The following is a 22,048-nucleotide window of genomic DNA, read 5'->3' as shown; positions in this document are numbered from 1 at the left end:
TTCTACCCACCTGCTTACTATTAGACTTTATTCTATGTTAATAGTCTTCTGGTGATTTTATTAGCAGAAATTTTCATTTATACTATATCTCTAGCACTGATTTAAGTTGACATGATTAGGATTAATAGTCCAAACACAGTTGCATTGATTTTAATAAATAATATATAAATATTAAATCAATATAATAACTTTATTATACCAAAACTTAAAATAAATATACCATTTACCCAAAATTTAAAATTGATTCCTAGTATATATATAAAAATCATAGAATGAGTAAGTAACCAAAAAACCTTGGTGGGGGCCAGTAAATGGTTGCCATTGGAAAATTAGACACGATGATACCAATGTTGTTAAAGCAAAACAAAGCATTGAGAAGAAAACAACCATGTTTCATAATCAAAACCTGGCACACGCCATCAAATTCCCCACCTCCAATAAAACCAGCCACAAAGCAGTGAATGAGCAACGTCATAAATTCTCATTACACCACTAAATGTTGGTTTTAGACATGTCCGGGCTTAATTAACTTTTACTTTTAAGCGGTTATCCGCACCAAATAAACAAAACACAAACTTCCAACCACTCTTTTAAGTATTTCAGTTTCATCTTCTTAATCTACATTAATCCTTAATGTAAATCTTTACTGTATTCTTAAGAAAACTTAATTGTGGTTAATAAGCCACCAAAACTACATATAGAAAATAGCATTTAAGTCAGTTCATTAAATAAGAAAAAAGATGAAATACTTTTTACCACTTTATACAAATATTTGTAACAATATAAACAAACAAACAGGAATATATATTGAGAATTATGCTTTGAACCGTTCCTGCTGATTCTAACAATGGTGGACAATTGTCGGCCGTGTCGATGTCTTTGTTTCTAAATAGCTATAATATTTGTTTGAGACAAAGACCAATTGAGACTAATATTTGTTTTTACGTGTACGACGTTTATATAAAGTCTAAGATTTTTACATTCGGTTCGTACCAGAGATTAGACACTGATTAATCACTCTAGTGTGATAATCTCTCACGGGTTTAAGGCTCAGAAATGGCACCCTTTGTCAGCAATAACTATGCTTTGGTGTTTTTATCTGTTCTCTTTTCTCTGGCCATGCACGTAGCTCATGGGAATAATGATGCGCCATCTTTATTCATATTTGGAGATTCAACTTTCGATGTTGGAACCAACAATTTTCTTAGATCCAAAGCAAGGGCCAACTTCCCCTACAACGGCATTGATTTTTATCATTCACGTCCCACAGGAAGGTTTAGCAATGGCTTCAACACTGCAGACCAAATTGGTAAAAACATTATTTCAAGAATTTGTTTTCACATAATTAGTTTTATGGAATATATTAGCTTCTTTTATTGAATGTTTTTCCTGCATTTTTTTGTTCTGTGGAAACTAGCGAGGCTATTCGGTTATCAGAAGAGTCCACCACCTTTTTTGACTTCGCAGAAAAATCGAAACAGTTCCAAGAATAACATTCTGCAGGGTTTTAATTTCGCGTCAGGAGGATCAGGAATTCTTAGAGAAACAGGCTCCTTGGAATGGGTAATAAGTCATTATTTTACTCATACTTCCTATATTTTACATGCTGATATCAGATATATTTTGCATGTTTCAGTTCATAACTCCAAGAAAAACATTTCAACATTCCTTATTATTAACAGAATATTCTTTACTCTCTAAGTTTGCACTTAAGTAAATATTCACCGATAAACATATATTCATAAATACTTGAGGGAGAGTTTTATTTAATGAACATAATTTCTTAAATATTCAAGTAAAGTGACTAATACTTCTCTAAAAACATTTAAAAGATTGAATGTCATAAATATTGTTTGTAGGGAGAAGTGGTTTTCTTTGAAAGGCAGGTGGCACAATTTGCATCGGTTCGTGAAAGAATCAACGGGATACTGGGAGCAAAAGCTGATACGTTTTTTTCAAAATCTTTGTTTCTAATTAGCGTCGGAAGCAACGATCTCTTCGATTTTGCACGTAACGAAAGTGGCTCCATTCGTTTGGGCGCAGAACAATATTTAGCTCTTATACAAGTCACATACTACTCTCATTTAAAGGTAAAACTTTCTTACCGCCCAATTGGTATATGTGGAAGAAGACATGGTTGGTTGATTAGTTTATGTATTGAGGTAAAATTTGCAGAAGCTTTACGAGTTGGGAGGTAGAAAATTTGGCATCATAAGCGTTGCACCCATAGGTTGCTGTCCTGCTATAACGTCTGGCAATGGAGGAAAGTGTGTGAAAGCACTGAATGATTTTGCAGTTGCGTTCCATTCAGCAACTCAAGTTCTTCTCCGAAAGTTGAGTACAGAATTGGAAGGCTTCCACTACTCACTTGCTAACTCTTTTGTAATGACCAATACCTTGTTAAGCAGTCCATCCTCCTTCGGTAAGCACCACACCACAAACAGAATTCAAGTAAACATTTGTATGATTCAAGTTTAGGCTTAATTAATAATTACAGTCCTATATTTTTTAATTTGTGATGAAGTATTTGAATGTTGGAAAATGTGTAGGGTTGAATGAAACGAAGTCAGCATGTTGCGGAAGAGGGTATCTGAATGGAAAAGATGGATGCATAAAAGCTGACAACGCTAATCTTTGTGCAAATCGAGAAAAGTTTTTGTTTTGGGATTGGTTTCATCCTACTGAGAAAGTTTCCAAATTGGCTGCTGAGACAGCATTCGGAGGAGGCATCGACTTTGTTAGTCCAATCAATTTTAGCCAGTTAGCTTCTTCCTATTGATCATGTTGAGTCATAACAAAGCTGGCATATCTCAAAGCCACTTTTTGCTTTTTTTGTTCAGAAAAAGTATCATATCATATCATGCATGATATTTGCTCATCGCTGCCTCAAAATTGTATCGTCTGTGAGCGTGTAATAAGGGTTGCAATTTATAACAGGCATCAAGTGATTTTGTTGTTTGTGTAGGTTATAAGTTTTGCTGAATAGGAAATTACTCTAATCTTCTAAGAGAGAAAAGAGGAAAGGAGAGAAGAATGGACTAATTATTTCAGTAATTTCGTCGATGAACTATAATACAGTTATGTAGGATCGGTTACTTCCGACAAAATGCTAATAAATCCATTATATGGTTTCTGGTTGGCCTTTTTTACAGTCTGCAGATCACATCATATTATGAAAAGTACTTCTTCTAAAATATTAAAATTAAAATTATAAAAACTATATTTTGCGTTTCGATGTTTAAACAACTAAAATTGATTGATTTCACAACAAAAAAAGATGATCGTCCAGCTCCTAGACAAGTTCCTAAGCTTTTATTTCCGAATTCAATATAAAGAAACACACAAAGAAAAGGAGGCAGTAAAACAACCACATCATGACAGTCTGCTATAATAATATTTTAATTATAATTTTATATTTCTTTAATTTAAATTATCAATATATATTATTAAAGTAAAATTTTAGGTGACTTTTTCTAAAAGGTGTCAACATATAATCTTTTCAAAGAAAATGGAATGTAGTTTCTGTGGCCAAGGAGAGACATACATAACTTTTGTTTAATAAATAAATGGTCGATAAAGGAAGTAAGAAAATAAATGGTCGATAAATTCGAATCTCGTGAAAATTTTAAAAAGGGAAATTACATTATTATATTATATGCTTTCTTTTATTATAATTATACCTCAAGTTCTTTTAACTTTACCTGAAGATGATCTTTTAAAAGTTTTAAAGGTACATCTATAATATAAAAAACGGTAAATGTAATTTTTTTTTTAAAAAAAAGAGATATTTGTGTAGAGTTTTTAAAAAGTTAGAATATAGGTGTAATTGAAAAAAAAAAAGGATTCGGAGTAATTTATTTTTTTTATAAAATACGGGATTCAGTTCCACAAAAGTCATCATAGAATACAAATTATTTTTACAGAATTTGCTAATATGCAACTTCAACTCCTTCCCGTGTGGTAAAAGTTATGATATATTATAATTACAATAAAAAGAAATAAGTATATACTTTATTAAAATTAAAAAACTTGAGAACAATTTTGACTCTACTATTTTTCTATTGAAAATTTTCTTTTTTAGCTCTATTTATGGTCTATTTCTCTTTTCTTAAACACTGTATTTTCACTTTGTTTCTTAGATGTTAGGTTTTTTCCCTCATTTGCCTAATCTATTTTTTCTTCTCTCAACCATACAGTGTTAATAAAACGAAAGCAGAAACGAGGCACTTGGAAGGTACAACGTAAATGAAAACATTATCCCCCAAAAACAAAACTGTTCTCTTCTCTACAAGTAATCTGTGTTTTTCTAACACAAACTCTGAGGCCTATTCGTATGATGTAATCCCGTAATATAATTACAACAGATGACGACGCCCGTTTTAGAGTACACGAAGAATAAAACTAACGGTGACAAGATATAAACACTGAAACGGGGGAGCAATATCAAAAATAGAAACTAAAAATCTTGTTCATCTCTAATGTCATTATTCAAGCGGCTTTTCAAGATTAGTGTCGTCCTGATCTGTCTGCGAAGTATGGCCTTCTTCCGGACCTTCTTTAGAGCCTTCTTCAGGGCCTTCTGCATGCACCTCTTTACCGTTGACGGTTTCAGATTCTTTGGCATCAGGAGTTTCTCCATTTTCCATTTTTGGCAGTTCGCCATTCTCAGCTACGCTCTTGGATTCTCCACTGTTCACTGTTTTTGGGAGTTCTCGTGCAGAAGAGGCCTCTAAAAGGCGGCTGATTCCATTATAAACATTCTTGGCATCCATAACAAGAGTTGCTCCACCAGGATAGCAACGCCCAAAACAAGTTGCGCAATGGGGATAAGCAACCTAAAATTGAATTTGAAGGTGATATAGATTATAGAAAGCATCTTAAGATTGAACAACAGGTGAAGTGAAGTGGTTCAGGAGTTTGCATTAGGTTATAGGTCCTAATCCTTGCATGGAACCTAAGTAATCAATATGTAGTGTAATTCTATTGACGACTGTAGATAATCTCAAAATAGAAGCAGTTACGAAGCTGCATTCTGTAAGACAAATAAAATACCTCAGTAAATGACCGGCAGAGTGAGAGGAAAAGCCCCGACTCGTTAGCCCGTAGCACTCGCGTTGTATTGTACAGCAACAATGAATCAGAAACTGCCCGTAATCCCTTAATCAATTCTTGGGCAAGGACATGTTTTAGACTTATCGGGGCACATGGACGTAGCTCATTCATTGCTGCAGATACACCTGCAGCACCCAAATAGTAGACATTAAGATGGATAAAGGGTATCAGATATTTAGGTGTCTTTGATTATAGTCATTAACAAATTGTTAGACATTGTTTGGTATCCTCAATTATGATAATTAGGAAATTTACATAACTATGGTAATTATAAAATTATTTCACAGTAATAATTACCCACATTATATAATAACATACTCAGTTGTTTATATTGACTGTTGACACACAAATTCAGTCATGTGTCTTGTTTCCTCCCATTATCAAAGGTTTATAAAAGCCGGTAGAATATGAAGCATACATCATAAAGCATTATGGAATCACATGATTAACAGCACCTTTCGAAGTTTCATGAAAGAAATTTCTTAAAACATGACCCATCAACCATGGACATTTCCATTTTGTACTTAATTTATGTTTCCAACAGTGTGAATGTATGTTAGCATGTGAGTGGTGGACGAATGTAAAATAGGTAAAGGATAATGGACAAGTAATGAAGATATTTAGAAGAAAACATTTACTAGACTCACCATTAATAAAAACAGCAAGAGGTGGATGCTCCATCAAATTAGAGGGCGGAGTGACATCCTCGTGATTTTCATCACCAATAGAACTTCCAGAAAAGCCAACTGCTGGCAAGGGAACCCATCGATGTGAATCCAAGACCAACTGTGAACAAATCCATCTCATAATCACTACATAAAAGATAAACAACTAGTTGGGGAAAAAATGAAAAAGGGGTCCCTAGATGTTGACTTGTTTGCATAAACCAGTGATCAATGCATAAACGCAATTTCAGTAACTGCCATGTAAAATATTTAAACTTCACACCATTACCTGAAAATTTTCTACTGCAGTACTCATATTTTTGGAGAATAAGTTCAGAACAGCTCTGTAAAGAAACCATCATATATATTAAACAATGTTTTAATTTATGGCTTAATATAAAAACAGATCATTAAAGGAGCATGTTTTACTCTTCAAAAAGTGATGGGAGCAAGCCTCGAAAATCTAGTCCAACCCAACCAAGTCCCATGGCACAGTACTGTTAAAAATACAGAAAAGAGAAGTTTTAGATGTAATCTCTTGTTGTATTAGTCAAGCAGTACTAGCAGGCAGGACAAACTTAAGTGTCCTTCTCCTTTGACCTAATTTTCCACAAGAACGGCAGCGGCTAGAAATCTAATATGCCTCAAATTTATTTATGTAGTCTATACAATATCATAATTCTTTCCAATTTCAAAATCAACAGAGTATGATAGAAGAAGCCCACCATGCACTGATCCAAAATATTTGACAGTGATCCACCTTCAGATATCTTTGGAAGCATGACTTTCAGAGTTTGCAGGTGTGAGGTAATTTGGTGCATTGCCCAGCTAAAAAGAAGTCCACCATCATAATTTTCCTCGCTTCCTGATGTGTCATCAGCAAATATTGCTCGATATTGGTTAACGACATCAAAAAGATGCATTCTGTGACAGTTGATCATCCCTTTTAAGTACTCGTATGGATTTGCCTGGTCCAGATCCTCAAGTATACCAGTAAGCCAGGCCTCTCGGCATCTCAAGAACTATAAATAAATAAATGCTTAGTCAAATGAAAGGCAAAAAGAATACCAACGGGATGCAACCTAACGAGCAAGAAATGATAAAGATGCACCAAACAAAAATCATTAAATCTTACCAGCAAACGCATTCCATACTCACTAAATACTCCTATTCGCCGTAGATATCCAATAATGCGAAGGCATTCAGGTAACTAGCAAAGGAAGATATAGTAATAATGAGAAACTACAAAAGAAAACATTTTTATTGATAAATCAAGTGGGATTTCTTTGTGTATTAAATCATAATCACTGCGTAAACCTGAATATTTGAACGAAGTTTCTGTAGAAGCTGAGAAAGAAGTGATTGGGTAGTCAGCCTAACCTCTGCAGCCAGTGCTTGAATCACGGGTAACCTTTGCACCCAGGAAAAACATTTAGCAACAATCACAGAAATACACACACACACACACAAATACACACATAAGAGGAAGAAAAGTAATCTTTAACGTTAAATGACTTATAGACAGTATGGAAGAAGCATATAAAATTACTTTGGATGCATGGTTGAAAGTTTGGCAACAAATGCTTCCAAATCTAGGGCTTCATCATAATTCCCATTCCGTACACATCTGCAAAAATAAAGTAATTTACAAAGCTTCTAACAAAGGAAGGAAGTGCTGGTCATAATATGTAAGAACATTAGTACGTGATAATCCCAGGAGTGTAATAAAATGTCTATCTTTTTTAACATACGTGTCCATGAGTTGAGGAATTTCCAGCAAGTCAAGCAAAGTACTGTGATTAGCTAGCATTGTTTGGTTCATCTTCCTCTTCTCCAAAATCTGCTCAGCAGATTCTATGAATTCAGTACATCCAGATGTCAGCTTTGGGATCTCATTTATCTGTGACAGAGGAGATCAATACTCAATGCCAAATGTTTATGACTAAACACATAAGAAGAAATAGAAATTCGTTATGACAAGGAGAAGGAAATTGTATGATCACAAAAGCTGGGCAGTTAAACGACAAAGAACAAGATAAAACATTGAAGCAGCAGGAAAGCTGTCTAATCTTTCTACATGTCTGTCAAGGCATTATCAGACCTAATAAAAAGTTGAACGTTAAGAGGGATAAAGCGACACAGGGGATTAGAGTCAGTTTCTGCCATAAACAAGTAGATAGCATGCTTCAGTTTACAAAGCCCAATAGCTTACTCGTCAAACTTATTTAAGTAATAAAATATTGGATTCAGCCACAGCTTCTAAAAGAATTTTCACCCATCACTTTATATCCTGCTTACACAAGTTTGTGAACTGCACAATATTGCTGTCCCTACTGAAGATGGAACAGAATCACAGGTTATTTCCTGTCACTAAAGCTTCCACTATATCTTTTTGGTCTACAAGTCGGGCCACAATTATATTTTTAAATGAGAGAGCAAGAGATTGGTTGCTAAACTATAGTAATCAATGTTCAGCAGCATACAAAGTTATTGTACAACAGCATAGCGTAATCCACACCACTTCTAGAATAGTATTTTATTTTTTACATATTTAAATTTCTTTAACAATATTGTAGCTATTTTGTATGATAATAAATAATTTTCATTAAGTGCTTTTAATTAATTTTTATTTATTCTCCAGTTAAAAACTAAAAGTCCGTGATGTATTTAACTTCTATTTAAGTCTATAATTAAGAATTATTTTCTTTCAGCACCTCGTTAAATAATTTCTAGATTTGTCCCTGGGCACAAATGACTACACATCTAGATGCATTCGATAAAGATTTCAGGACTGTTCTGCTGTACAGAGGTCATCCAGTAGCTTTCCTCAGTAAGGCTTTATCAGAACAGTCAAAAAAAAGTCATACTGTATCTCCTACGGAACATTTGAGATCATTACTAATTTCCACGGATTTTATTGAGGGATTACAAAAACTCAAGGCAAGGACATCGTGGTAGTGGATTGACTCACAAAATATGCTTACCTTTATACGCCTAAGCTAAACCAATTTAATACCTGAGATTTAGCAGAGGCTTTCCTTCAAGAAGTAGTCTGTTTACAAGGTTTTCAAGCCACTATTGTCTCTGGCCAGGAAGAGATTATCCGTAGTCATGTTTGGACTGGGTTATTTCTATGGGTGGTACCAACGACCAACCATGGCAGAAACGTTGAATAGCAGCCAGGAGACTGGGTTTTTCTTAAAATACAGCCCTATAGATGTAGATCATCGACTAGGAAAATCAGTGACAAGCTGAACCTTGGAAATTACCGCTCATTCCAGATTTTGAACAAGAGTACAATGTTTCAATCAGCCCGAATGTCCCCCTAGAACAGATAGTGCAACCCTAAACTCCTGACTCCTATGTTGTCTAATTATTCAAAGTTGAAGGTGCAGCAATCTGGTGTCATAGCTATCTGAGATCATCCTTCTTAAGTCACTGAATTTCTTATCACCACCACGATCCTCTCAGGTTTTAAAGAATTCTTGGTAATCCGTCGCCACTTACAAGAATTGTACCAAGAGGACAAGATTAAGTTTTTGGTGCAGAGTGTTATTCCTTATTGCTTATGCTAGGAGGAATAAGGGTGAGCACAGGGAATTAGAACTTGGGTTGGTTTCTGTTATAAATAAACCAGGGCCTGTTCAACTCTATTAACATTAACACTAAGCTAACTAGTTATGTGTCATAAATAAATTAGAAGAAAACGAGAGAGAAGAAGGGATGCGCAGTACAAACTTATAGGGGTTGGGTTGGGAATACCGGCTCCTTAGAAAATTCAGGACTGTCAGAATTGCTTTCAGCTATGCTTGTTTCTAAGTTTTCCACTTACTTCTGTAAGCACGATGATTCAGATTGAGGAAGAGGAGTGTCATTCAATACAAATATGGTTTTTCTACACATGTCCTTAAGTTTTTCAATCCAATTCAATTAGTAACACGCTTTACACTCAGTTGAACCCAATCACCTAATTTTATCTCAACCCAATGAAATGCTCCTAAGATGTGTACGGAGCACAACCACATTTGCAACAATAAGTAAATCCACTTCGTTAAAGCTTGAATTAAATATATGCAAAGCTAGAAAATTGAAATATAAGAAAAAGATGAAATGAAAAGCGGGAGTATAGGGAAGGTACGAGAGATTCGAGATGGTTGTCAATGGAGGAGACTTCGTGGCGAATGGCGATTAAGGCGTCGGCAGCGGCAATGAAAGATCGGTAATTGGCGACGGCGACCTCTTGCATTTGGCGGCGAATGCGGTCGGCATCGACGCGGAGGAGTTCGGGCTCCTTGTGAAGGCGGTCAAGAGTGAAGGATAGGAGTTCGGAGACGTATGGTTGCTGTGACTCCGACGCCAGAGGAAGGGGAAGCGCCGCCTCCGATTCTGATGATCCCAACTCCATTATTCTCCGCAAATCAAATCGCAGTCTCAACTGAAGCTCAGATCTGATTTCACTTCATCTCTGCAGTTGCAAAGAAATCTGAATCAGATCTCAAATTGCACTGCTATTTGGAGAAATGAATCTCCACTGCAACAAATTTTACTCTCTTAAACTTTAAGGATTTAAGTTTTCAACATTCAGTTATGGCGTTGGGTTCCCACCACAAAAACTTGTATACAAACATTTCCTTGGAAAATAGTTGAATTTTATTTTATTTTTTTATTTTTGTGTTTTTCATATCGATTATTAACTTATATCATGGATTTATTTTGATAAAAGTTGTAATGAATATGAGAAAAATAAGAAAAAGATTAAATGAATGTTTTATAAAATAATATTAATTCATATAAAAAGTAAAAGATAAGAATTTGGAGAAGTTTAGTAATGGGGGCGGCCCAAAGGTTTTCACTCAATATTAAGAATGATTTATCCTTATATCACATTTGACATTCATTCAAAAATTCTTTTGTACATATTGAATTGAACCGAGTCTTTATATAAGGTGACATCGATAAACAATAATTTATATTAAAATCAATCTTCATTTTTCAAGTTTTGAACTTCTGTATTAAATATGTTTGGTTATCTATCAACTTATCCTTTCAAACATTTAAATTTGTCTTCTTAACCATTATACAACCTACAAATTGTATATAATAATTACATGTAAATTACCTTGAGACTTTGAGTTAATATTATATACGTGTGAAATAAATAATAATAATAGATAGATTGTATGTAACTTTTAGTCTAATAGAATAATATTAATATGTCTATTATATTAACAATTTTCAACAAGCTACAAATCACATTCTAATACTAAGTTTTTGTTACGTGTATAATTTATAGCAAGAAACATATTATATAAACATTCTATTCAAAATACACTTAAAGGAAATATATTAGATTATTTGCATTATAATATGTAAATAAAAGTTGTAGAATGTAAAAAGTAGACAAAATGAAACAATAATCATATAAACACGTTATGAAACAATTATTTAAATTGTGGATAAAAATAACTAAAATATCCACATAAGAAGTAATTTACACTAATACAGCAAAAGTTTTTTTATATCGAATAAAAAAAGTTTTCTATGGTGGTTTTGAAATTAATATAAATACAGAACATAGAAAGTTTTCACATTTTATGTTGATTATGAAACAATCAACATAAAAACTTCTTATGTTTTTTCATTCTATCATCACATCATATATTCAGATCAATTCTTATTTTATTCTCAAAATTTTTATGAAACTCTAATTTCACAATTGCTTGTTACTTTTAAACCCTATAAGGGCACAAAATCTCAAATCTTCCATGATTGATGACCTGCTTTACTCTAGTCTCATGATTACCACTACTGTCATTCCTATTTTGCTTCCTCCGCCTCTTCATTCACATTTGAGAGGTATGAGTTCTCACCGTCCATTTCTTTGCCTCCATCACTCTCGTCATGTATTTCTTCACCAATGAGGTTTGAAACTCCTAGCATAATAAACACAATTACAACTACATTGACTCCATATGAATAAGGACAATGATATTTTAACACCATTTTTTGACACTATTTTGACATTGCACACGTGTCAAGATGTGATTGGACGATTTCAAATTAAAAAAGTTGAGGCAGGGATATATTTGGAAGAAAAAAACCAAAGTTTGTTTTTTAATTTGAAATCGTCCAACCACATTTTGACACGTGTGCAGTGTCAAAATGGTGTCAAAAAAATGGTGTTAAAATTTTATTTTCCTATGAATAAAGAAAACTCTAAATGAGAGGAAAGCACCTACTTACCAAACGAGAGAATTGTGAAAGGGAAAATGATATTTTAAAATCAATTTTTTGACACCATTTTGACACTGCACACGTGTCAAAATGTGATTGGATGATTTCAAATTAAAAAAGAAAATTTGGTTTTTCTCTTCCAAATATATCCTTGTCTCAGCTTTTTTTAATTTGAAATCGTCCAATCACATTTTGACATGTGTCAAAATGGTGTCAAAAATTAGTGTTAAAATATCATTTTCCTTATGAAAGTGAGAGCAAAAGTGCCACAAGAGTGACAACCACTTGAGCAAGTACGAGACAACAATCACTAATGCAAGTTGTAGACAACAATGCATAGAGGGTGCAATAAGGAGGAAAGTTTGGACCTTGGTGTAGAAAGGAGGAAAGTGTGAGTGCAGTGCCATAATGCTATGGAGAAGAAGGAAATTATACATATTATATTGGTCATAGTAAAAACCGACATAGTATCTTTATTTAAAATTTAAAATAATATAATATCACACTTTCTATGTTGTTTTTGTGTATAATTAACATAAAAACATTGTACTTTATTACAAAAATGTTACCTTTCTAACTTTTTATGTTAATTTTAGATATAATTGGTATACAAAGTCTTATCATATTTATAATTTTGCCATTATTTTACTTATTATGACAAATGGATTATAACTGTCATTTATAAAGTTCAATTTTTGCATTAGTATTAATTCAAATAATAACTAAATGAGAAAATAATATAAGTATATTCTAAAATAAATATTTAAATTATAATAACAAATAAACATGTGAACATAATTAGCTCAATATAAAAAATATATCATAAAAATCATATTAAAAAGCAAGAATCACGAGAGCTAAAATAGGTACATAAAAGCAGTTTAATGTAAGTAGCAAATAAGCTAAATGGAACAATAAACATATAACCCAACTAAATGGAACAAGAATACACATTTCAGCATATTTACAAACAAATATTTGAACTATGGAAGCAAATAAGCATGTCAATATAGTAAGTTTAATGCAACCTTGTAATAAAAAGAAAAAAAAAAACACAATGTAAGAATTAGAATATATACATAAAAGGAATTTTATAGAGAGTATAACATCTAAATAGGACAAAAAGCATTGAAACAAATATTTAAACTGTAGAAAGAAATAAGCTTTCTTAACATAATTAGGTTAATATAAAGAATGTCGTAAAAATAGTAATAAAAATTAAGAGTTACAATGTAAGAACTAAAATGTAAATAATTAAAATTAAATAGTAGATCAATTAAATGGTCCGGCAAGCATAATGTAAAGAATGTCATCCAAATTGTAATAAAAAAGGATACAAGAATCATAAACATTTTGTTCAAACTTTACTTAAAAGCATGAAGCACATTAACACATAAATAGCAAGAGTATCATAGAGGTGCAACTAAAACAATAATCTAAACATTACAACTAAAAACAATTTGAAACAACCCAAATAAAACTTAAATCATAACGTTTTATCTTTTCATCCAATCATTTTCATACATAAACATTGTTTTTTCTTTTCTTAATGAAAGTCCAAACCTTAAAATTAGAAACAATATTTCTCATTATATTTCTTAACAAAATACCAAACATCTTCGCTCAACCTTCGAAACTTCAATCATAAGATTCTCACAAGCATTAGCTTCGTCTTCATTATAACAACTAAGACAACTTATTGTAAGAAATGGTCATTGTAAACTTTTTTTTGCACACATTGTGCTATAATAATTTTAATTTTATTTTTTTTTCGTACACAATATTTACACCATATAAGAAAAATAAAGAAGATGAAGTCGAGAAATGAGATAAATAAAAAAAAACAATAAAACTAAGAAGAGAAACCGATATACACATCATAGTTATGAATAAGATAGTAAATCCAATAACTATAAGCAGCGAAAATGATAAAAAGAAGTAACTAACATAATTAGTATGTCTCAACATAGTAACCATGGTAAAATGATAAATACCATAATTACAAGAAAGCTAAAATTACAAAAAGACCACCTTAATGTACAAGTGTACAGTAGTAATGGACAGTTTAACAGTGTTCGAGGTGGCTTGTTTTCTTAGTTGTACAGTAGATACTGAACCGTCATATTTGTACCAACCCCCTTCGAACACGTGGCATTTTCCATTATCTATTGTTTAATGAAGAGAAATGACAAAAGACTTTGGAGTCAATGATGGTAACTTTCCTAATTTCCTTCTCAAATGTATGACTAGGATGAAAAACTTCGTGAAGACGAAATTAGAAATACTCCTCAAGTCGTCTCTGTGATTTCGGCATCATTTCATGGTACTTTCGTTCTTTGGACCAAAACACTTTTGATAAATCCCTCCACAGAGATCAAGCCTCGGACCAAGCTCAATTCTCCTTCTGCAAACTCAACAATCTGGTGTTTGAATTTGAAGCCATGGATGACATGGTTGATTGGTCTGAACTTCCCCTAGAGCTATGGCCCAAGATCGGAAAATCTCTGGAAAATCACATGGATGTTGTGAGGTTTCGCAGTGTGTGTGAGTCATGTCGATCTTCTATACCTCTCTCTCTTCCCAATTCTCCTTCTTTTCCTATGCAGATTCCTCAGCCGATGAACCAATCCATAGAAACCGTGCTCAGCCAAGCCACAGTCTTTGTTATTGAACCAAGCTTTGGAGCCTCCAACTTGGAGCCCTTGGCACCTTCTTCCAAAGGGTGGCTGATCAAGGTTGAAGAATCAAAGAATCATTCCTTAACTTTGCTTAGTCCAATATCCGATCGCAAAATCTTGTACCCTCATGGCGCTACTTCTCCCATGCTGTGGAACTTGTTGGACTATCGGGTCATTGAGTTATGCAAATCATACACAATTCACAGTCGCTTATCTGCCACTGTGAGCAAAGTTGTGTTCTTTCCCAATTCCCCTTGGATTGCTGTAGAGGATTCGATGGCTTGTTGCATCTTTTTGGAGGGGAGGTTGGGGTTCTTGAAACACGGGGATGAGAAATGGACTCTTGTGGATGACAAAAACTTCTTCTACGACGATGTTATCGTGTTCAAGAGTCAGTTTTATGTGACTGACAAGTGGGGTACCATTTCATGGGTCGATACCTCTTCCTTGAAGTTGGTGCAGTTTTCTCCTCCGTTGTGTGGCTTTGGGAACAAGAAGCATTTGGTGGAGTCATGTGGGAGTCTCTATGTTGTTGATAGGTTCTACGAAAGTGAACCCCCCAGAAGATGGAACTACGTTGGTCGTGCTGATCGTGATGCTGCAGTGGAGTTTTTCAAGGTTTATAAGTTGGATGAAGAGTGGGGAACGTGGGTGGATGTGAAAAACTTGGGGGATAGAGCGTTTGTTTTGGGTAAAAGTTGTAGTTTCTCTGTTTCTGCCAAAGAGATAACGGGGTACCAAGAGAATTGCATCTATTTCACAGATATCTTTAACGTTCGTGCGTACAACTTAGAGGATCGTAGTATTGTGGCCATTGACTTTGATCCCTGCATTGACATGTCTCTGTGTCCTAACTCATCTTGGCTCAGAATTGGAGGACAAAATCAGCTTCGCAATAACTGAGTTTAAAAGTATACTGCTTCCATTTCTCTTCCTTTCTATGTTTCTAGTTTAGTTAGTGGTGTCGATCTTACCGAATATGTACACATAAAGGCCCTATTAACTTGATGGTGTTTATTCATTTGCACATGATGTTTATTTCTGGATTACTCTATGGCTTCCAAAAGCTAGTTCATTTAATACTGTTTGTGCTGTAACAGTAATGTACATTAGTTCAATTAAATATTTGGATATTGCAGAAGTCCAATACTTTCTCTCTGTGAACACCTAATCACCATAGACACCTGATTAACATGTATAATTTTTCTGTGTATCTCTTCCTATCATTTGTTTTGATCACTTTACTGATATAAAGTGATATTTATTTTGATCTCTTTGCTGCAGGATATAAAGTGCTACTAGGTTTGATAACTTTACTGAGATATGAGCTTTTGTGTGGACCCTCTCCCAGAAGAAGTGCAGAGTGCAGACACACTACTGTTTGGCATACAAAAGGAGTTTTGATCTTGAGTTGCGGAAAATCACTTTTCCTGTTGAGAAATTATCGGTTCATTTGATGAATGACCCCATGTCACAAATTGGTTGAGATGAAAAGATATAATATAACTGGTTTGTTCTACCTGATCTGATCATTTTGACTCTGTATCTTATTACAAGAATCAAAAACAAAATAGTGGTATTTGTTCCACTTAGTGTATAACGAGCCTGTGTTCAAAAGTGATTCTACATCTTCTCTTACTACAATCAAGTATGTCTGTCTTGATTCATGATGAAATGAAAATCCAATTTTCAGTTCATATAATTCTTCTACTCTGAAATACACTTTGGGATGGCATAACAGGCGTATGTAATGCAATTAATATATAAAAGAGTGGGGAAAAGAAACTAAATTTAGCTAACAAAGATATAGCAACAATATCAGAAAAAAAAAAAAGAGAGATGAACAGTGTATGTTAGCCATTATTGCACACTGCTGGATATTCAGTTGCAATTTCAATTGACCTTCTGATATTTTTGGTTGTAATGAATAAGAATAATGAAATTAATGATTTGAGTTTAAACGGCCCTACTATGAAACTTGGTAAGTCACAAAATATATATGAAAAAGAAAGTCAAGAAAGGCAACCTATGTGGAACACTTGGCTATCATTCGAATGAAGCGAACCCACCTGGGACGCTTTTATCGTGATATGTCTCCGTTTTTGTAATCTTCTGTTATGAAACACGTTAAATTAGTTCCAAGAATTTCCACCGTTTCATAATTTTGTTTTAAACATTAGACAGGAATTTAATAGAGAATGAAAAAGAAAAAAAATAGTCGTTGCTTGATTAGAAAGAAAAAAACACAAAAACTGAAATAAAGATTTTTTTTATATTAAAAAATAAAAAGTATTTGTTATTAATATTTTCTATTATTATGAAACAAAACCATCGTATTATTGCGTATGGGTGTTGCTCACTCCACCTCGGTCTCAAGTGGGTGCTGCACCTTCTCATTATTTTCATTTCTTTTAAAAATATTTTACATCTTCTCACTATTTTCTTTTATTTCAAAAATACCTTACACTTCCCCACTATCCTTAACAATTTTTCTTTTTCTCTCCCTGCATTAAGGAAGCATTTACATGGTTCAGATTTGAATTTGTGATATACTACAACATATAAAATTCAGAGGAAACTTCAATATTAGTACTTTTACCATTTCCATTTTATAAAATTAAAAGTTAGATGCAAATACAAAATAATAAACATAATAATATTAATAGTAAATAATGATATATTATTATTATTATATACTAACTTTATAATGACGAAAAAACTAAATAAATTCTAAATCTTTAATAAATAACTTTTTTTTATATTTTAAGTATTTAATAATATTTTTATATTATTTATCTAATAAATTAAATATTTTATTCAAGTTATTTGAGTCAAACATATCGGTGAGTTAAAACATAATATAATGTTAAAAATTATAGATATTACATATAAAAAAAACACACATATATATAAACATTTTTCTAGAAATTTAGAACAAAATTTTACCATTTATTAAATAATTTGAAAAGAAAAAATATATTCAACCGTGAAAATAACATTGAATCAAATTTATTTAAGAAAATATATTACAAGTTTAAATTTGAATCATGTAAATGCTCCATTAATGAGCCATGCAGAGAGAAAAAGAAAAATTGTTAAGGATAATAGGGAGGTGTAGAGTATTTTTGGAATAAAAAAAAATAGTGGAGAAATGTAGAATATTTTTGAAATAAATTAAAATAGTGGAGAGATACTAGACCCCACCTGGAGAGATAGAGGAAGTAACACCCATTTCGTAATGAACCAATTTTCAGTATCTTTGTTTTCTATTTTATTCATGGCGTGAACTTTTTCTAATTTCTTTTTCTTTCCTTTTTAAACTACCGGTTCCTCTTATGACTTTTTTTTTTCTTTTTCTTAAGTGGCATCTTTCATATTTTTAATTGCCATCACTAGATCTATATATATTTTGTTTATTTACCCTTTTTATCGTGGATGCAATTTATTTTTTCTGTAATAGATGGATTCATGGATAACATCACAATTCTACGTTTAATTTAATTTTTAAAATTAATATTATCAATTAATTGGTTATCGATGAGCAATACTACAGAATTAAAAAAATTACTATTTAAATTTAACTATTATTTTGAATATATATAAAAGTTGATTTTGTTTTGTTTGAATTCAATACCAAATGACCAAAGTGGAATAAAATTAAGGTCTAAATTAATGACTGAGCAATACTAAATCGCACACCAAATTGACCTGTACTTATCAAAGTCAAGGATCAGACTGACATATTCTTATCATTCGAAATTAAAACATCCACATGTATATATTTATTTATTCTGGTCCCTCTTTTTGGGGGGTTTGTTCAAATTGGTCCTCTTTTTTTTAAAAAGTTCAATAAGGTCCTACTTTTTGCAAAAACTGTGCAAGTTAGTCCTTTTTGCTAACGGCGTTAATTCTGCTAACGGCAGAGCTGCCAGCTAGCAAATATTTGATGACTTGTACAAATAAAATTCGTTTTAGTCCTCATATTGGTTTAAAAATGTTCATTGTGGTCCTCGTATTGGTTTAAAAATGTTTATTGTGGTCCCGTTTTACTAAAAAGGAAAATCATCCTTAGAGACAGTAAGCAGCTTCACAAATTTGTCAATGGATGCTCTTGTGGAAAGTTTTGTGGTTTTCTAAGAAAACAACAGCTAAAATTTCATGTGTTACAATCCAAAACTGATGCGTTCTTTTTTCACATCTCCATACTTACTAATATAACACGTGAAACTACACTGATAAGCTTCAAATTATTGTGATTATACTTTCCCAAAAGGTTAGCGCATGAATTACTAGATCACGTGTGAAATCTTTAACATGTATTAAAACGGGACCACANNAAACATTTTTAAACCAATACGAGGACCACAATGAACATTTTTAAACCAATATGAGGACTAAAACGAATTTTATTTGTACAAGTCATCAAATATTTGCCAGCTGGCAGCTCTGCCGTTAGCAGAATTAACGCCGTTAGCAAAAAGGACTAACTTGCACAGTTTTTGCAAAAAGCAGGACCTTATTGAACATTTTAAAAAAGGGAAGACCACTTTGAACAAACCCCAAAAAGAGGGACCAAAATAGGTATTAAACCTATATTTATTTGACATGTCTAAATTCTGATATTATCTAAATAAATGACCGATATTATTTTTAATATATAATAAAAAGTAAAACACAACTAGCAAATTTTCTTTTCCTCACTTCTATTGAAATAATAGCAGTATAGTTATAACTTATAACAGAAATAAATACAGAGATATCTTCATAATATAAGAATAAGAATAAATATTATCTATTTAAAATTCTGTGTAATGGAACAAGATGAGGTGTGTCCATTAGAGACGCAACTGAAAATTATTGGTGGATACAACAAAAGTAAATTTTATGATCTAACATCTACCACTAATGGTGACAGTTTCAGATCTCACGCAATCTGAACACTACTTAGTGAACCTTTAATATCTGATCATAATATCTACCCACCAAGATGGTTTTTTAACAACTACATTTTAATAATTTCTAATAACACATACATGATAATGTGATTGGTCTGTTTGAAATAAACAGACCATTAAAATAATTTATTAGTGTCAAAAAGTTAGTAACTCTATTTAACAAACTCAGATTTTAGGTTTGTTTAATTGTTTATTAATGTAATTTCGAATAAAAATTATGAAAATAGATTAATTTTATAAATTCTTTTATATGAGTAAGTTGTGTTTATAATATAGGATTTCATTCTAAAAAAATTATGTATATATGATTTCATTTTAGATATCAGACTTTTTTTAAAATGATGTCATTTTTGTTTAAAGGATTTCTAAATGAGAAAAGTGAATCAAACATAATTTTAATTTTTTCTATTTTTTTTATTTTAATTTAAATTAGAATTATAATTTCAATATAATCTTATTTGAACTGAAGTTGGATAGAGATTACAAAACTTTATCATAATCTAATTTAAACTTAAGTGAAATTGGCACAGGTTCAATGTAATATAATTTGAATTGAAGTTATGTAAATGTGATAAGAAGTAGAAATTCTGTAATGCAATCATAACTTATTCATATATGTAAAAATTTAAATTTTTCTAATTTATGTAATTTTTGTTTAAAATTGCACTATTATTATGATGAAAAAACCCAGGCCAGGTTGTAAGTTTAGGTATAAAACACTTTCACTAAAATGTGTGAATGCGATAAGAAATTTAAAATCTTAAACTATAAAAAAAATTAAAAAATATGAATATAAATAAATAAAAAAAGTTATTCGTAACCCATTGATTCTAAAATATCCTATCTTAGCTTTGTCACAAAAAAAAAATGATAAAAGTATGTCTGTAAACCTATTCTGCAATTTCCATTTTACTTAAACTAGTCCAATATTTTCGTTAATTTAGTATAATTATTGGTTAACTACATATCTGAACCAATATCTTAATTGTAACACATCCAAATATTACATAACTATTAAAAAAACTTTATGAAACTCCCAAAATAATCACCAATCAATTGTCTAAATTTTTTAAAGACTACAACACTTTGATTAAACCAGTATAATAATTTTGGCTAAATTAATACAAATTTAAATTAAAGTCTAAATAAGTAGTGCTTATATGTAATTTTAATAGTATGCATATCGGCACCTAAAAGAAAATACCTTCTCCAACCTTTATTGTCTGGAAATAGAGAGAAATAAAACATGATTAAAATATTAAATTTTATGTAATAGATATAGGAAAAATATTATATGACACTCACTTATTTTTTTTATCTCTATTAATTTTATAACTATTTTTCGCAATAAAATATTATATTAAAAAATAATAATGATAATAGCTATAAATAAAATATTACACTAAAATAATAATTTATGGAATTGTAATTTAAATATGAGAAAAAATCAACTTACGAATGCATTATGATCCATAAAAAAAAAAAGAAAAAAAAAACTTGTCAAGTATTTCTTAAAAAGACGAGTGAACGATATATGTATTCATATTTTAAAAGGATTTGGCATTTTCGTCTACTCATAGAATATATAATAATTTATTGGCTTTAAATAGCTAAGTTATGTATTGTATTAATTCTATTTAATTGATAAAAATACATAAAAGTTGGGTAAATATAAAATTTGTTGGCAAAGGTGATTGTACATTTCTTTAAATAATATGGAGCTTCATTTTTAATTCGGGAATGAAGTTGAAAGTTCTATTTTTTTTTTATCATATTTAAGAGAGAGAATAATTATGTAATTTGCTATTGTATAATTCCATGTAAAATATATATTGATAGAAAATTTTACAAGTTTTAGGAAATTTAAAAATAGTGCATTTTAACTTTTGATGAAATAATTTAAATTTATTCCATTTTAAATCTAAATAAAATATTTCAATCATCATTAAATATAAAAATGAATATTCAAGAATTAAAAAATATAAATTAGTGATGTTAATTGAAGTTATTTCTTTTCGAGTGTCATTGGTAAAGTTTTTCTTAACTGACATGAGTTAATTATTTTTCAATTTATGTTATTCACAACGTTCATTTTTTCTTTATCAAACCTAGGTTGGTCAAAAATTATTTTTATTAGACATTGGACTAAAAAGCCTGAACAACTTTAAAGTAAAATATAACAATGAAGATTCGTAACAATGACAATTCGTCATTGAAAAATTTTAACAATTTGAATATATATATATATATATATATATATATATATATATATATATATATATATATATATATATATATAATTAAACTTATTAAAATTATTATATATCATAAAATATTAATTATGTAGATATTATATGGAATATTTTAATATAATATTTTAATTTGATAAGAAATCAAATTAAAA

General features: G+C 31.3%; 3 protein-coding genes across 3 annotated transcripts; 2 read left to right on the top strand and 1 right to left on the bottom strand.

Moving 5' to 3' along the window:
• The first annotated feature begins 1,017 nt into the window (after positions 1-1,017).
• LOC111242114 (GDSL esterase/lipase At5g55050-like) lies at positions 1,018-3,019 on the top strand. Its single transcript, XM_022784426.1, has 5 exons — positions 1,018-1,309; positions 1,418-1,563; positions 1,860-2,090; positions 2,176-2,422; positions 2,550-3,019. Exons 1-5 carry the CDS (start codon positions 1,057-1,059, stop codon positions 2,777-2,779), a joined length of 1,107 nt encoding a protein of 368 aa, XP_022640147.1. The 5' UTR covers positions 1,018-1,056; the 3' UTR covers positions 2,780-3,019.
• Positions 3,020-4,235: 1,216 nt separating this feature from the next.
• On the bottom strand, positions 4,236-10,394 carry LOC106769517 (conserved oligomeric Golgi complex subunit 8). The gene is made up of 11 exons (XM_014655163.2): positions 9,916-10,394; positions 7,529-7,677; positions 7,327-7,404; positions 7,095-7,188; positions 6,913-6,987; positions 6,503-6,799; positions 6,207-6,274; positions 6,067-6,121; positions 5,760-5,898; positions 5,053-5,237; positions 4,236-4,835 (listed from the first exon to the last, which is right to left on the bottom strand). Exons 1-11 carry the CDS (start codon positions 10,180-10,182, stop codon positions 4,485-4,487), a joined length of 1,758 nt encoding a protein of 585 aa, XP_014510649.1. The 5' UTR covers positions 10,183-10,394; the 3' UTR covers positions 4,236-4,484.
• Positions 10,395-14,252: 3,858 nt separating this feature from the next.
• LOC106766907 (F-box protein At2g26160) lies at positions 14,253-16,577 on the top strand. Its single transcript, XM_014651695.2, has 2 exons — positions 14,253-15,600; positions 15,974-16,577. The coding sequence occupies exon 1, from the start codon at positions 14,453-14,455 to the stop codon at positions 15,590-15,592; it is 1,140 nt and encodes a 379-aa protein (XP_014507181.1). The 5' UTR covers positions 14,253-14,452; the 3' UTR covers positions 15,593-15,600; positions 15,974-16,577.
• Positions 16,578-22,048: the final 5,471 nt, after the last annotated feature.

Source organism: Vigna radiata, chromosome 7, assembly GCF_000741045.1.
Source record: "Vigna radiata var. radiata cultivar VC1973A chromosome 7, Vradiata_ver6, whole genome shotgun sequence".
In the NCBI taxonomy this organism is placed as follows: Eukaryota; Viridiplantae; Streptophyta; class Magnoliopsida; order Fabales; family Fabaceae; genus Vigna; species Vigna radiata.
This window is presented reverse-complemented; position numbering and strand designations above follow the sequence as displayed.